We start from the raw sequence: 17,761 nt of genomic DNA on the forward strand, positions 1-17,761 counted from the left end.
ACTCAACCAAAATTTCCTTGAATCTAAATTTTGAGGTAAAATTTTTTAGAAGCAAAAACTTCCTGGAAACTTTCACTATGCCTTGCAGTAATGAGAGTATCACAATAAAAATATAGTTTCCTTCCTAGAAATTCATTTATGCTATATGAAATAGAAACATGATCAAGGAACAGAAAGTTGCTTCTTGCCAACAGATGAGATAAGATCAAAGTGCACAGTGTACACACAATAAAAGGCTATGAGTGTAGAGGGTAAACGTAGTGTTTACAGGCAAAGTCCACTAAGATGGTTTTTGTAAGAATGATAGTTTGGTAGTTAAACAAGATTTAATATAAGAGTGTGACACACACAGAATATTCAGAATATTAGAGGAGCCCCCTAAAATAGAAATATTCAGAGTAGTACTTTTTGTGGTAGTAAAGAATGAGTGGGTGTCTATTCATATGGGAAGGAATATAAAACTTAATATATTAATGGAATGGTAACATGCAGTCATTTATTAAGCATTTACTATATACTTGGTACTGCACTAAGTACATGCTATATAGTAGAAAATGATGAATGTGAGGAATTCAGAGAAACATGGGAGCTCTATGCATTAAGGGAGGGAGACTGAAATAAACCACAAAGATAATACACTAAATGAGAAGATAACTAAAAGGAAGTTAAACTCTGAGAAATTGGAAAAACAACAATAATCATGGTCTTGGAGAATAGATAATGAAACAATTAGCTTTCTTTCCCAAAAGGAGGTTGAAGACTAACTTTTTTTCTCTATTGAGGAGATGGGTGGGAGCTCCATAAATGATCGTGATAGAAAAATAAAAGCTTTTAGTCTTTTATAAGCTCAAATTTATACTACTCAAAATCTCCAGAAACAATGATTATGTTTTTGGCTTGGCCTTGAATTTTACAATTTTTCTCAATAATCATCTCACTTGGTGCCTCCAATTAAAACCTTTCACTTTCAAGACTCCATTAAAATCAGTCACGGGGGGGGGGGGGGGGGGGAACAATTGGGCTACAAGTAATTTTTTTAAAATATTAAATTATTTAAAAAAAAAAAACACTTACCTTCTGCTTTAGAATCAATACTATGTATTGGTTCCAAGGCAGAAGAGCAGTAAGGGTTAGGTAGTGGGAGTTAAGTAACTTGCCCAGGGTCACCCAGCTAGGGAGTATAGGCAAATTTGAACCCAGGATCTCTGGTCTCTAGGCCTGGCTCTCAATCCACTGAGCCACCTGCCCCCTACAAGTAATTTTTACATACCTATTATATACCAGACATTGTATTAGGCAATAGGGATATAAAGATAAAAAACTAAATAGCCCTTATCTTTGAAGAACTACTTTCTAATGGGAGAAATAACTTTTAAATTTATAAGTAAGCAAATTTATGGTAATTTAGGGATGGAAAAGTTAGTGATTCTTAAGTTTATTTTCTTGGGTTTTAAGAGGTGTAAGAAGTGGTTTTTAGGTATGAAGGGCAGATGTCAAAAGTAAAAAATGGGAGATAGAATCTAGCAGACTTATTTGACTATAATCTATAATGCACGATAGGGAGTAATTTGAAAGAAATCTGGAAAGATAATAGGTGAGAAATGCTGAAGGTCAGAATTAGGTTCAGGTGGGAGTGGAGATAAAGGGATTGAAAGAAGAAAATGTAGCATCTTTAATCTTTTTCACTTGTATTCCAGGCTTAGACAATGAGCTGGCCTTTCTCTGAGCCAACAGTCCCAGTTATCTCCTTAATTCTCTGTTTTCCAGTTTCCTCTAGAGGCTTATCATTTTAAATCACTCCTACTCTTACCAATTTTCAACCTCTCATTTTATTTCCTACTAATACATTGAAACCCCATTCATCCTGAAAAAAAAAAGGGGGACAAAGATATTCCCCAATATTTAGCTTTTGCATCCCTTTAAACTATAATCCTTTGTATTTCTTCTTCCTTTCAGAGTCAAGTAAGATGACTTACTACTTGTCAGATTTTTGGTTAAGGTTTGGACTAGATCATCTCAGAGATCCCTTTCAACTGGGATTATATAATCTTTCCATAGCTTTAAAATCTAGATATAAAAGTACAAGTTTTAAAATAATAATCGCATTTTATTACCTTATTTTTAATTAATGTTTTATTGATGCCCTTTGTACTCCATAGACATTTCTCAATGTATTGTCAGGAAAACCAAAGGACACAGTGCCATCTTTTGAATTTGTGGTTCTACCACATCTTCAAAGAGAAAGGAGGGGGATGGTTTCCCCCCATCTTCTTTGGGGTGCCAAGACTGGTCATTAGAATTACACAATCTTCATTTTAACTTTTTTTTTGAAGTTATATAATTATAATCACTGTGACTGTAGTTTTCCCCCTTATTTCTTTTTACTTCTCTCATCACTTCTCACCAATTCACACAAGCCTATCTATTCTCATTTTTTGGAATTGCTAATAAAGCAATAATATTTCATTATATTTACATAGTACAACTTGTTCAACCAATCATTGGGCACTCATTTAAAAATTTTAATTTTTTTGCTACTATAAAAAATTTGGTGTATATATATATATATATTCTTATATATATATATAAGGCCTCCTTCTTTTTGTCCTCTTTGAGCTATATATCTAGTAGTGGGGTCTCTGAGGCAAAGGATATAAACAGTTTAATGACTGTTCTTACATAATTCCAAACTGTCTTCCAGAATAGTTGGACCAATTAAGAGCTCCAGAAGGAGAGTACTAATGTTTAAAAAAAAATAGTGTTATCAGTATACCTGTCTTTTTGCAGCCCGACCACAACAACAAACTGACTATTTCTATTTTTTGTTATTGTTGCCAAATTGCTGGGAACAAGGAGAAACTATTTGCATTTCTCTTGCTATTAATAATTTGGGGCAATCTTCAAAATACGGAATCTTATGGTTAGAAAAACAAATGTTGAGTATGAAAGATTTCAACCTTTCTTAAAACAACTTAAAATTTGCTCATTGTAATTACAAAAAATTATATTTCATCCCCCCTCCCCCCAATGTCTTTGCTTTATTAAAGAAACAATGCTTTGAAATTAATACAAACTTTTTGGTGGGAAGAACGGATCAGCAGAGTCAAAAAAATAATAGGACTATCGCTCTATAGCAAAAATGAATAATATGGAAATAGGTATTAAGTGATAATATTTGTACAACCCAGTGGAATTGCTTATTGGCTCTGGGAAAGGGGAAGGAAGAGAGGAGGGAAAGAAAATGAATCATGTAAACATGGAAAATTATTTTTTAAAAAAATAATAGGACTAAGTTACTTAAAATTTCAGTCTCACAGAAATATGACCATTCTTGGTAACCACATTTTATCTCTTTCATAACAAAACAGACTAATTTATGAAAAAATCTTAATACCTTAAAAATATTGTTAAATCATTTATCACATAAGTGACCATTTTAAGTATATTCAGTTTTTTCCTACATTACATTAAATAAATAAAAATAAGAATCATCCAATATGAAGAAATACTGAAATGGCGTAAGAAAGGCTAAAAGATCCTTCTCTGCATGGTTTAGTAACTGAATTGCATGGAGACAATGGAAAACAAATGAACATTGGATGTGAATTTTGTTCAATTATTAAGGATTATAACACAATATTTGAAATTCACATTTATCTTCTTCCTAAACTTTAAAATCAAAAAACACATTTAAAAACAGATACATTTAGCAAAGGAAAGTAATGAATGCTGGAGGGGATGTGGCAAAGTAGGGACATTAATTCATTACTGGTGGAGCTGTGAACTGATCCAACCATTCTGGAGGGCAATTTGGAACTATGCCCAAAGGGCGACAAAAGAATATCTACCCTTTGACCCAGCCATAGCACTGCTGGGTCGGTACCCCAAAGAGACAATGGACAAAAAGACTTGTACAAAAATATTCATAGCTGCGCTCTTTGTGGTGGCCCAAAACTGGAAAACGAGGGGATGCCCATCAATTGGGGAATGGCTGAACAAACTGTGGTATATGTTGGTGATGGAATACTATTGTGCTAAAAGGAATAATAAAGTGGAGAAGTTCCATGGAGACTGGAACAACCTCCAGGAAGTGATGCAGAGCGAGAGGAGCAGAACCAGGAGAACATTGTACACAGAGACTAATACACTGTGGTATAATCGAACGTAATGGACTTCTCCATTAGTGGCGGTGTAATGTCCCTGAACAACTTGCAGGGATCCAGGAGAAAAAAACACCATTCATAAGCAAAGGATAAACTATGGGAGTGGAAACACCGAGAAAAAGCAACTGCCTGAATACAGAGGTTGAGGGGACATGACAGAGGATAGACTCTAAATGCAAATACTATCAACAAAGCAATGGGTTCAAATCAAGAAAACATCTAAGGCCCAGTGGACTTACACGTCGGCTATGGGGGGTGGGGGCGAGGAAAAGAAAATGATCTATGTCTTTAACGAATAATGCTTGGAAATGATCAAATAAAATATATTTTTAAAAAAAAACAGATACATTTATAACAATGACTGGGCACAATGGGATAAGTTTTATTAAAATGGTGTTTGTTAAATGAATGAATGGAATCCAAAATTATAGATTTAGAGTTGGAAGGAATCTTAGAGAGGTCAAGTAATCTGAAATAAGGTTCAAGTAAAGTAAGTGATATTCCTAAGTGACATGTATGTAGGTAATTAGTAAGCATGATTTATTACATGACTATCTTTTTCTATAATTCCAAAGTTAAGGCAAAAGTTCATATAATCTCCATACCTGTGGGGCATATCCAGGAGGCACATAAATAGGAGGCACTGAACCATTTGGGGACATCATTGGAACCTGAGCAGGACCTAAATGGGTTACAAAAATATTTCAACATTACATATATATTTTAACTGAAGTCTTTAACAATTTGAAATACATTTTGAACATTAGCTATATCAAATCACACACAAAAAATTTCTAACTAGAATTACAGCTAAAATTGCCACAAAAAGAAATTCAAATAATTCTTATGTAAAACTCATACCAAAGTAACTATGGAGTGATTTCCTACTTTTTCCCCTGGAGGAAACTTTACCTTAACTGTTTATGAAAAATAGGTGTGGTGGGTAATATGAGCCAGATGACAAAAGAAAATAAATATTAGCAAAAATGGAAGCAGAATGAAACAGAAAAAAGTAGCAGGTTTGGTTTAATATACAGAAAACTTAACTCCCTTTGTGTATGTCAGACCCCAAGAGCAGTGGTATGTCCGTATAAAGGAATTTCTTTCTGAAGATTCCAGTTGACCTTTCCATAGAAGGCATAGATTAATGCCTGTATTTTTTGCTCAAGTTCTTTTATACCAAGTCTTACCTAGAGACATACTAAAGAAAAATGATAGAGCCAAATAATATTTATTTTAATTAACAATTTTATGCTGATTCATTCTAACATACTTTCTTAAGTATAATACCACTTTAGTATAATTTCCTGGGTTCTCTCAAGAAATAAATCAGTCAACTTTTCACTTTGCTAAGTTTTAACTGATCAATTTTGCCTTTAAATTTACTTGAATTTTTTTTCATTCTGAACTTAAAATTTAGATCAAAGAGCATTTTCAAATACAAAGCTGAACAGAAAAAGAGGATTGTGGATGAAAAAACAAATCACTATCAAATAAAGCTTGCTTTTTTCTTTCAAGTATACTAATAGATTTAAAATGTAACTTTCCAAACTGCTCTGCTTGCCCATATTTTCTTCAGGCCTTTCTTTTCTGTTCTCCTCTCTGAATGTTAAAAAAAAAATGCTTCTATGATCTTTTTTTATTTTGTCAACTGTATTGTTGACAACTGTATTGTCTCCTTTTCCTTCCTTTCAGCTGAGGGTTTTACTCCAACTCTTTAAAACTTATTTTGCATCAATGTTCATCAGGGAGATTGGTCTATGTTTTTTTCCCTTCTTTCCTTGGTTTAAGCATTAAAACCATAACTTATTTATAGTTTGGAAAAATTCATTTTATTTCCTTTTGCTATTTTTGCTAACAACTTTTATAATGATTAGATTATTAGAATATTTGATAAAACTTATCTGTAAATCTATTTGAAATATTTGAAATGTAAATCTATCTGGTTCTAGAACTTTTTTCCTGGGGGAGTTGACTGGTCTTAGTTCAATTTCCTTTTTTAATATTACTGTTATTTTAAATACTCTATTTTTTTTGTTAACCTTGGTGTTTTATATTTTTGTAATTATTCATCTACCACATGTAAGTTTTGTTCCTATATAATTAGGCAATGTAATTTATCCACAATTTTTTCCATTTTCCTTTATATTAGAAAATAACTTTCATAATACCAATAGTCAGCATTTACAGTACTTATACTTTGCAAAAACCCTTTGATTTGTTAAGATTAAATTGATCTCCAATTAAATTGTAATCTTTTCTTTAAAGGTTTCCTTCTTAAAACATTATTTTTTATTGAAATACATTCAGTAAAGGAGATGTTTACTATTTCTCCTTTTTTGCATTTGTCAGTGTTTTTGGCCTCAAAACATGGTAAATTTTTACAAAGGCAGCATGTCCAGCTGAGAAATCCACAAACTCCTTTTGTTTGTCTTAAAATAATCACCATAATCTATTATCTCTAACTTTTCTAAAATTCTATCCAGGGTGTTATATTTTTTCTTGTTTTTCCCCTGGTTAATTTTGTCTAGGTCTGAAAGGAGTACAATGAAGTCCTTGTTTTAACTTCATCTGAACTTTATATATTTCAAGTATGTTTCTTATAAACATTACCATTTTGGATTCTGCTTTCTGAATACATTCTGCTATCCTCTCCTTTTTTTGAATGAGTTTAACCTACTCATGTCCACAGTGAAGACTGTTAGTTGGGTACTTACCTCCATCTTGACCTCATGTACATTTCTTTGCCCCTCAACTCCCTCTTTAACAGAAGATAATGGCAGCTTATCAGTAGTAATACAAATAAAATAGTCTATTTTCCATTGTTTTCTTCTTCCTTTCCTTAGCTGCAATAACAAGGGTTTACTTGTTCTTTTCTTTTAAACTTCTCATTCATTCTATATTCTCGAATAATAGTTTTTGCTTATGACCACTGTCACCCCATCCTTGTCCTTAACCTCTTCCACTTCTTATCCCTATTTCCCTTTTGATTTTAATGCGCTTCTACAACAAATTCACTCTTTGTTCATTTTTTGTCTAGCTGAGATGTGAGGTTCAGCAAATACCTATTCTCTTTCTTTATTTATGTCTGAATAGCTTTCATAGCTCATGAATCCTTATGTGGGATTGTAAATCTCTTCCCCTTTCTCTTCCTTTCCTCTCCAGAATGTTCCCCTTTCCCTCTTATTTTCTTCTGCTAAGATCATCAAAACAAAACAAAAAAACCACCCCCCAATCCTCTGCCTTTTGAAATTTTCTGTATAATCTCAGATTTCAGAGTTCTGAGAACACATTTTTCATATAATCACTAATTGATCAAATGTATTTACCTTGCTATTGATACTCTTGAATCTCATGTTTGCATTTCAGTTTTTACTCATTTCAGGCCTTTTCAACAGGAATATTTGGAAATTCCTCATCTCATTAAAAGTCCATTTCTCCCTATAAGATGATGCTTAGCTTCGCCAGACAGGTTATTCTTGGTTGTAAGGCTTCAGTTTTTGTCTTTTGGAATGTTGGTATTAGAAACTTTTTAATTCTTAGAAGTAGCAGTTGCCAAGTTATTTATGTATGATCTTGATTGTTGTCCCTAATTTTAGAACTTTTCTTTTTGGGGGCTGTTTTTCAGGATGTTTTCTTTGTTATGAATTTGAGTTATATCATTACTGGATATCTTCATTCTGGGCATTTGGGAAGGGGCTTTCAGTGGATGGATTTTTCATTTTGCCCTCTAGTTTTAAAAGACCTAGGCAGTTTTTATGATTTCTTGAATTAAGGTATCCAGACTTTTTTGGGGGTGGAGCGGAAGGGTAGAGGGAGATTTTCAATTAATCTTTATACTGTCTTTGATGTTTTCCTAACTTGGTTGTTTTTAAAACTAGATACCTCACTTATTCTTCTATTCTCTATTTCCATCCCCTACCCATAAATCTTTAAAAACATTATTCTTGTTATTTTCTTGTGGAGTCATCCCTCTCAGTTTGACCCATTCTAATTTTCAGGTAGTTAATTTTTGGGGCTAAAGTTTATAATTATTTGCTCTAGGCAGTTATTTTCCTATGTCAATTCTTTCTTCCTTAGCTATCACTTCCTTTAACATTTTATACATATTTAATTTTTTCATAGCCTCTTTGTTTTCTCTTTACTAAGGCTCTACTTTGGACTTTTGGTGGAATTGTTAATTCTCTCTAGATTTCTCTCAGGCTTCTCTGAGTTAAAGGTATTTCTTCATTGTGTTCGGCATTTTCTTCTGTTTACTCATCTCTTCAACATGAGTTTCAGGACTGAGCTTTGTGTTTAGGTCAGACTCCACTTCCTTTTCTATTAATAGATGGTGTGGGCAGGCCTTGCCGGACTTTCAATGTGGTGGAAAAGTCTTGGTTCTGCCTTCTGCAGGAATTCCTGGGTTTGCTGAGTTTCCTGATAGTTCAATTTAGGCTTTTAGCTATAGCTCATTTTCTAACTCTTCCTTGTATAGTGCTTAACCTAGTTAGCTCTGACCCTTGCTATGAGCCTGACAGGCCCCAACCAAATGTTGATTGTGATGATAATAGGCCTCCTTGCAAGATGTGACAAGGTATTTCACCTCTGAAGTACTACTCTTGCCCTCTCTCTGGCTTGTGGTTCCTCTGTAAATTGGGCTACTTACATAGTAGGCCTATCCAAGCACAGGTTTGGTTTTGTCTCCTGTTTTGGTTCAGGCTGGGCTGCTTAGGTGTTTATTTAGCCTTGTCTTAGGCAGAAGGTCTGGGACAGACCACGAGCCAAGTGCTGATTTTGTTTTGTATCCTCAGAATCTGGGGTTAAGGTGATGATCTGCTCTCATCTCCTGCTCTGGGAACAGTCTGCTTGAGTGCTTTTCTCTCCAGCTTGTTCTGGTTGTCTCAAAACTTAAATAGGATTCTGGTAATCTTTTTCTATAGTCTAGGGCTGCATGGAAGAGTTACTGTTCCTTTGGGTTTCTTTATCACTGGTTTTTAAAGATTTACTTGGGTATTTGGGTTTCTTTAGTTCCAAACACACCTCCACCTTACCATAATTTTCTTCAAGTTTAACACTAACATTTTCTCTTAATCTATTATGCATTCATTAAAAAAGGTTATTGTAAGTGTGCTAGGTGCTGAGGGCATATAAAGATTCAAGGGAAAAATTCATCCTATCAAGGAGTTTATACTCTATGGAGGGGAATAATCTATATGAAGAACAAGTTCTTAAGATTTGGGCTGGAGTACATGTTAAGAAATGGGAGGGATTAGGAAAGGTCTTATGTGGAAAATGGCCCTCGACTTAGCCTTGAATGGAATTAAGAATTCCAAGAGGAAGAGGTAAGAAAGAACTCCCAGGTGTGAGAGAGCCTTCTTTACAGTGTAGTAAGGAAGAGAGGCAAGTAGAACAGTTTTTAATGGAAGCAACACTTTTAATTTAGTGGTAGAAAATAAAGATGGTAAAGGGTTGTAAAGTTAGGATAGTCGTCTAGTTAAAGTTGTTTTTTTTAAAGAATGGAGGACATCTAGACATGTTTGTGGGCAACAGATAAAAAGCTAGTCAGCCAAAAAGTATTTATGCATCTCATCTCTGCTAAGCACTTTCTAAGCATTAGGGATATAAAGGCAAAAAAGTCCTTGTTCTCAGAAAGCTTACAGTGTAATTGCAGAAAACCAATGGATAAAAGGCAACTAAAGATCAGAGAGGGAGTGAAGATGATTGCTGCAATCAAATATGTCAATGGAGATCAGAGAGAATGGGATCATGAGCAAAAATTGAAGGGTTAGCTTTGGCAAGAGGACTGAAACAAAGGAAGAAAAATGTGGAAAATTCTGACAGTTTGAACTATATGATTGTGGATAAGAGGGAATTCATAACAGATTACGTCAGTTTTTTTTATTAAGTAAGATCTCTGTTAAAGACAATGGTTGAAATGGTTAAGAACAACTTGAGGACAGAAAAAGAAGTTTAAAATATACATTGTATAAATGGAACATTACAATGTTACTTTTAATATTTTTGCTTAAGTTAAAAGAACTCTTTCTTTTTGTACAATGAAGAAAAGTTAGGAACATGGCATGAGTTTAATGAGAAAAAAAGTGATCTTACACACTAATGAAAACTAATCTGGGGGGCAGCTGGGTGGCTCAGTGGATTGAGAGCCAGGCCTAGAAACGGGAGGTCCTAGGTTCAAATTTGACCTCAGACACTTCCCAATTGTGTGACCCTGGGCAAGTCACTTAACCCCCATTGCCTAGCCCTTACCACTCTTCTGCCTTGGAGCCAATACACAGTATTGACTCCAAGACAGAAGGCAAGGGTTTAAAAAAAAAAGAAAAAAGAAAACAAATCTGTTCAGAAGTTTCTTTTGAGTATTTTTTCTACAAATGTTCCTGTTACTAGCAGTTGCTTAATCATTAGTTCCTCTATTGGAATAACTGTGCTCTTAGGTTAGTAAAGCTAGAAGCAGATCACTTAGAAACGAATTATGCCAGCCAGGAGAAAACGGTAAGATAAAGTATTATTGGGGGATGGGGTAAAAGTTAATATTGACAGTACAAGGCATTAGGGAATGGTGACATACTTCTCTGCTACACTTAACTGAGGTGCCAGATATTCTTATTCATACAGTTTTGGTCACAGATAAGGACTCAGTCTTGATGAGGATGTTAGTCACTATTCCGATATGACCCCAGTTCTAGGCAATACTATTCTCAAGTGTTCTTTTATGACTGTAGAAAAGGCTAACTTTGGAGACTAGGGACAGGTTCTCTCTGTGGCTCTTCCAGCTAATCTTAAGGAAAGAAATGTACAGGCAAGACAGGAAGGTTCATCATTATAAATTAAATCATATCTGGGTGACTTTGGGAGATGAAAATATTCCGCCTTTAGTTTCACCACACATAATGCCAGAGTATTGGATTATTTTGCCTCTAAAGATTTCTATTCTTGTTTTTATTTTAATTTGAGAGATAAGACAATATTGCTAGCTACCAATAAGTACCCCCAAATACTTTTCTTTCCTTTACTAATAAAAGAGAAAAGGTAATCTTCAAATCCATGTCAAAATTACTCTTGATTTGTTGAATATATTCCATCTCACTACCAAAAAAAAAAAGTTCACATCTCTTATATAAGCATTTTAGGGTTTACAAAATGCTTTCTTGACAATCACCATGTGTGGTAGGTAGTGCAAATAATATAACCCAAATTTTGCAGAAAAGGGAAGTAATTTTCCCCATAATTTGGCAAATGTTAGAGGACTTGCCACTTGAATCTAGGTTATGTGTATATTTGTATTTGTCCAAGGCAAATACATACCTTTTAACAACTCTAGACAGAAATCATGGAAAGTCAATGCCACTTCTATATCAATATGGACTGTTTCTATTTAGTTGATATAAAACAAATTACAATAAATTCTCCAAAGAAGGATCTTTCATATTTTCTAAATGATTACTAACTTAATTGGAAAATAACATGCTTTTCAATTTAATAAATTCAAACAGACATGAAAACATTTCATCTTTGTACTAACAAAGATATGTTTTACTTCTGATGAAATTTATTTGTAAGCATAGATTAAATCATCAATTGGTATATCTCAAAATGGATGGCATATTTCAAAGGTAAAATAATCTCATTTTGGAGCCCCCATGGAGCCATAAGGTTGTAACAGTTCTGCTGTCAATATAATCCTATTCTTATTTGTTCAACTTACCCTTTATAAAACTACTAGAAACATAAATCATGTAACTAAAAGTAGTTTCAGTAAAAAAATCAGTACCAGAATATACTACATATGTTTATTGAAATAAAAGTATGCATAAATGCTATATTTGTAATTATTAAACTTTTAAATTTAGTTCTAAATTAAAAGTAATCTTTTTTCCTTAAAATAACTTCTCACAGTCTTCAGATATATTAAATCAAAAACCCAAAATCAATTCAAAAATCAAGATTTAATTCAAGTAAGGTTTAGTTATATTAAATTACTTTTCTAAATATAAGCTATTAACTTCCCTCTCCATATGGAAATCATACACTACTAGATTAATAACTAGTGTCTTAAACACAAAAAGAAGTTAAGGTTTTAAGAAAGTTTTACTCAGATTCCCTACTCTCTAATCACCAACGATAATTAATATTTAAAATATTAAATCTGTAATCATACATGGTAATAGGTCTGCATGAGGGAAAAAAAAGACCATTTAATTATTTTTGGTAATCATCTTTGTTTCATTAATGATATATATATGCACATGTTACTTTAGAAACCTTAAAACATTGTATAAATGTTAGCCATTGTTACTTTCCCACTTAAGTAGAATCTGGAAGAGGGCAAAAATCAAACCAACCAACCATTGTCCCATACTGAGAAAATCCAAAATCTGCCCTAAAATCAAACTATGGAAACCATAAATAGATTATATCTATCCTAAAAATTAAGTTTGAAACTATAGATTTTGATTAGCAGTTTGACATATTTGCTTGGAACAGAAATGATGTGAAACCATATAGCTGTCAGTTTCCAAAATAGGAAAGCTAATTTAAAATCCTACTTGCAGATAGCACTCTATCACCTAGAGAAAACGTTTTTAAATCAAATTTTACATTTAAACATAACAAAATGCCTTAAAAGCAACATAAAAGGCTTCCGTTAATATGCATTTCATTAGGTATTGTTTAAGAAAAAACATCTTTGCTTTTCTTATTGAAATTTAAGAATGCCAGACAAAACTTGATGAATGTATAATTTTAAATACCTAACATGCAATGTTCTGCTACCTAAAGAATAATGGCCTCCGAAATTACCTGAATCAAATTTTTCTATTACAGTTAAAAAAAACCCCAACAAACAACAAAAAGCAAGCAAAAACTTAAAACTAAACAAAAAAATCTATTATCTACTTGCAGTACAAAAGCAGGTATTGGAAAGGGTGTATTTTGTGGAATGTGAAACCCTCCAAATGATACACAAATAATTCTAGCAATTTTCAACCACATGGCAGTAGTTCACATTTTCGTAGCTCTATCTGGCACATATTCAAGAACACAGGAAGCTTTTAGATTAATAGTGCTTTCCATGTTTCTAAATAAAAACAGAATGTTCTCAAAACAGTCAGCAAATCTTACCACTCATTTTGTTTTTACAGTAGCGGCAGAGGACAAGAGAATCCAGCAAGACAACTTAGTACACGTTATCAGCTTTAATTGGAGGATGGTTTTGTTTTTTGCAAAGCTGTAGGAGGAAAAGCTCCTTTGACCGAGTCACATGATGCAATCATGTGACCTACTGTGAAAAAGAGAAAAAAAAGCAAGCCTTCCTGTTTTCAACAGCTTCCTTTAGCACTATAAGCAGTGAATTAAATGCAATCTTAAATGTGCCTTAAGATCAATTCAAAAGTCTATAAAATTAAAAGAATAGTTGGTATTTGAAAAAGAAAGTTTCTCTTTCTCTCTTTTAATCACTTTGATATCTCAGTAGCTATCTTCTACAAAATGCTTTTGATTCATTTGCTTAGCATACTTTGCATTTAAAAACCTGTGCCATTCACTCAGTATTTCTGTTCCGAAAAGTGCTGCAATTACAATTTTTAAAAAAGGATAAAACAAAAAAATACTTTTCAGTGTGTTTTTTGCAACCTTTAAATATTTTCAAACTAATTGCCTAATGAATGCATGTAATACACAAAACATAAAAATTCACATTAATCTATCTCTTTTCTCTTCCCTAGAGTAGTAAACATTTTAGGGTGGCATGTCCCATTTAGTATATCTTTTACTAATATATCTACACTTTCATTGTAGATACCATTCTTGTGTAGGACTACTTTTTGTAGTTCAGTTTTCCAAACCCTCCTCACCTCCACAGATACTGTCCTACTTTCCTCATTTTTTAATTCATTTGCTTTTTTAAAAAAAGTCATAGATTTACTATAGCCACTATAAGGAAACATGATGGAAGACAAGTAAATTTTCAAACAAATTAGGAAGGATTCCTGCAATGCTCACATTATTTCTCATGATTATTTGAAAAACTGTTGGATAAATCTGTACGTTCTGTATCCATTATCAAGTAATTGTTTTAATTTGTGGCAACTCAATGAAGGAGAATCCCAGAAAGGCAAATATATCGAGAAACAGTAGAATGATACTGTTATCTTTAACTCTTAACTATTTAACAGTTTCCTCTAATTTCTTTCCATGCATAAGATCATAGTGTTTTGAGCCCTTGTCCAATCTCTCTTCTCTTCCTCTTAGGTATGTGCCATAAGATTCAGGATATCTTCAACAAAGGAATAATTAAAATTACTTGGCAAGTCAATCACACAATTCCTTACACAAAGAAAATGGATTCAAAAGATAAGTACAGATTTTTAAAATCTTGCCTTCTGTCTTGGTATCAATTTTAAGAGAAAGGAGTGGCAAGGGTTAAGTGACCCTGGGCAGGGTCGCAAAGCTGGGAAGTATCTTGAGGGTACATTTGAATTCAGGTCCTCCTTTCTCCAGGCCTAGTGCTCTATCCACTGAGCTATCTAGTTGCCCAGGGAAATTAATTTTTGAATTACAACTTAAGGCACCTGGGTCTCTGAAACAAAAGGTGGGCATAATGATAATCCATTATAACAATAAACACTTATTGTCTGCTGTATACTCATTTTAAAAAAAATTATTCGGCAGATGTCTACTATGTGCAAATAACTAGGTACTATAAGGAATACAGAGAAATGAGGCATGGAAGGAGTTAAATGATCATGATTTATGGTAAAGAGGAAGATGAGTTAAAATACTATGAAAAGAAATGAACATATTAGTGAATTTTGTTGATGTCTAACATGCATATCAAAGTGATAAATGAAAGACTATATATGTGTGTCAGTATTTATAATAATTTCTTCTGGAATCTATGGATCTTATTTAAAAATTAAGGGAATTTAGGGTAAGTAGCAAAATTGAGATTTGGGATAATATTTGAATGTCAGTTTTTTGTGCAACCCTTTCCCTCTATAACAATCCTATTTCTTAAATTTAGGTGTCTACATAATAAGCACAGTACAAATATAATTTTCTAAGATGTAAAATATCTTAATAGAGTGAACCTGATCTTATGATAATTTTTAAGCATTAAACTGAACAGTTTGCCGACTAACACCTTGAAATAGGAGGCATATCTGACCAGTTATCTCTTTATATACAAGGCTATTTTCCAATTATTTTTGCATTCTGGTTAGAAAGCTGCAGAATCTAATATTAATGTATATGGATGCTCCAGGTCATGACTGCTATTTTTAGCATAACAATGATGAATCATCTTTGCTTTATTATCCTGGTAGGAAATGGTACTTGAGATTCACAGCAGAACATTAGGTTAAATCCTGTCTCTGCAACTGAACACCCACACTTTGACATCACAGGGGCAAATGATATGAATCAATGACGCAAGCCCCAAGAGATGAAAAATAAAAGGCTACAGTAGCAGAAACAAAAGAGTACCAATTGATGTAGTAACATTCATCTAAGATGGCCAGCCTACAGAAAATCAACAGACCTTAAGAATTAAGACTTCTAGAATTTTATTTTTGGCTTAGCACATAAGACAGCAACCAAATCTAGTTTTTTTAAATGTGGGAAATTAAAAATGATCACTATTTAATAATAGTAGAAAGTGCTATAAATGAAGGATAATTATACTTAACAAAAAAAAAACTTGCATCAATAAAATGTGGCATAAAAACCTCTTATAAGTAAAATGAAGGGGGGAGGGCAGTAAGGCGGCTCAGTGGATTGAGTCAGGTCCTGGGTTCAAATCTAGCCTCAGACACTTCCTAGCTGTGCAACCCTGAGCAAGCCACTTAACCCCCATTGCCAAGCCCTACGACTCTTCTGCCTTAGTTCACTTCAGTGTCTCCCATGCAACTGTAATGTCATTCTTCTCTTTGGTCTTCTACTCTTCAACAACACTACTCCTAATCACTGATATTTTTCTCTAAAAAGACAGAAGGTAAGGTGCTTTTTTAAAAAGAAAAGTAAAATGAAGGGGTTGGCCCAGATGATCTTTTAGATTATTTCCATTTAAATACTAAATCCCATAAGAGAATCTATAAAGTACCACCAAAAAAATGTTCATTTTGCACCAAGAAAGGCAAAATGGGAATTTGGTTTTAAAAGTCATCATGCAAATAAAAATTATTTTATTTTATTTTATCATATTATCTATTGTAGAAACAGAAGAACACAGCTATTTTGGAAATACACCTAGCATTGGAATTCACTTGAGTGTCTCCCAGGCAACTGTAACATCATCCTTCTCTTTGGTCTTTTACTCTTCAACAGTACTCCTCCTAATCACCAATATTTTTCTCTAAAATCTTGCATTTGCCTGAGAGCATAGATACAGTGCAAAAAGTTCATTAGGGCTAGAAGGCCTTTGAGATTGTAGTAAGTTTTCAATATCATAGAACTAATATTTCTGGGATACTATAACATAATATTGCATTGCCCTTAGCCAGACATTGCCATTACTTTGGTATTGTAATAATTCTGGTGAATTGTGTGTGGGTTACTTTAACTAAGGAACCAAACACTCTCTTCACTTTAATTTGAAAGAACTGATTGGGAAAAAAAAAAGTAAAACTAGTAAGAAAGAACTATACATAGTACTAATCAATAGTAATAGTAATAGCCTGTAAAAAAGTAGTACTCATATATACCAGTATAATATAATAACACATAATAACCAAATCCTGCTATGATGTGAGGCTCCTTAGTTTGATGTAATAGCTTTTACTCCCAGGCCATATCATATAAAACTTTGCATTGCATTGCTCAATTCTATTACTATGGAATTAAATGTCTCTGCATAATACAATTTTGCCTAAAGCCACAAATTCCTAGATTAGGTAAATGACATTAAGCAGAACACATTATTTTTCACCTGGTGGAGACCAGCTAACATCACAAAAACAAACAAACAAACAAACAAACAAAACACTTGCAGGTACAAAATTTGAATACTTTATCTAGACAATTTATTTATATTCAATTTTTCAAAGACATGACTAGACTGGGGTCTAATTTGATTCTAATTTGTATATTTTAGTAATTTATCATAATTAAAGAACTCACTAATACATTTAAATTTGACAATATATTATGACAACAGAAACTATTCTTATCACTAAAGTATAGATGTACATTAAGCAAGGATCAATAGAATCATAGAAAGATTTGGAGCTAGAAGGGGACTCAGATAAAAGCTAATCTAGTTTTTCATTTTAGAGCTCAAAAAAACTGAGACCCAGAGTCTAATGAAGACAAAATTTGTAAACAGATAATCTATTATTTTGACTCAAGTTTACTTTGTAAAATCATGTCACTATATTGGAATAATCATAAAACATTTCCACAATGTATTCATAAATCACAATTTTTATCACATGATATTTAAGAGTTGAAAAGATATAACTACTCTGTTTGATGTAGGATATTGTATGAGCACAATTAATTTGTATATTATCAGTACAGATCAAGAAGTAACATCAGTGCATCCTAAACATGGAGTAACATTTGAACTATAGTCTTTTCTGTCACTTCCTTGACTAACAGAATTT

At 33.1% G+C, this 17,761-nt stretch overlaps 1 protein-coding gene across 7 annotated transcripts in view; it reads right to left on the reverse strand.

Moving 5' to 3' along the window:
* Positions 1-17,761, reverse strand: part of FNDC3A (fibronectin type III domain containing 3A) — a 191,382-nt gene that overhangs the window by 73,975 nt on the left and 99,646 nt on the right. For 6 of the 7 annotated variants that reach the window (XM_016421933.2, XM_007495421.3, XM_056794841.1 and 3 more), the window contains one exon: positions 4,769-4,845. In XM_016421933.2, the coding sequence (XP_016277419.1) occupies positions 4,769-4,845 (77 nt within the window). Of the gene's footprint in view, positions 1-4,768; positions 4,846-13,283; positions 13,443-17,761 lie in introns of those variants that run through there. The other variant, XM_007495418.3, reaches the window with a different exon arrangement.

This window comes from Monodelphis domestica, chromosome 4 (genome assembly GCF_027887165.1).
Source record: "Monodelphis domestica isolate mMonDom1 chromosome 4, mMonDom1.pri, whole genome shotgun sequence".
NCBI classification, from domain to species: Eukaryota; Metazoa; Chordata; class Mammalia; order Didelphimorphia; family Didelphidae; genus Monodelphis; species Monodelphis domestica.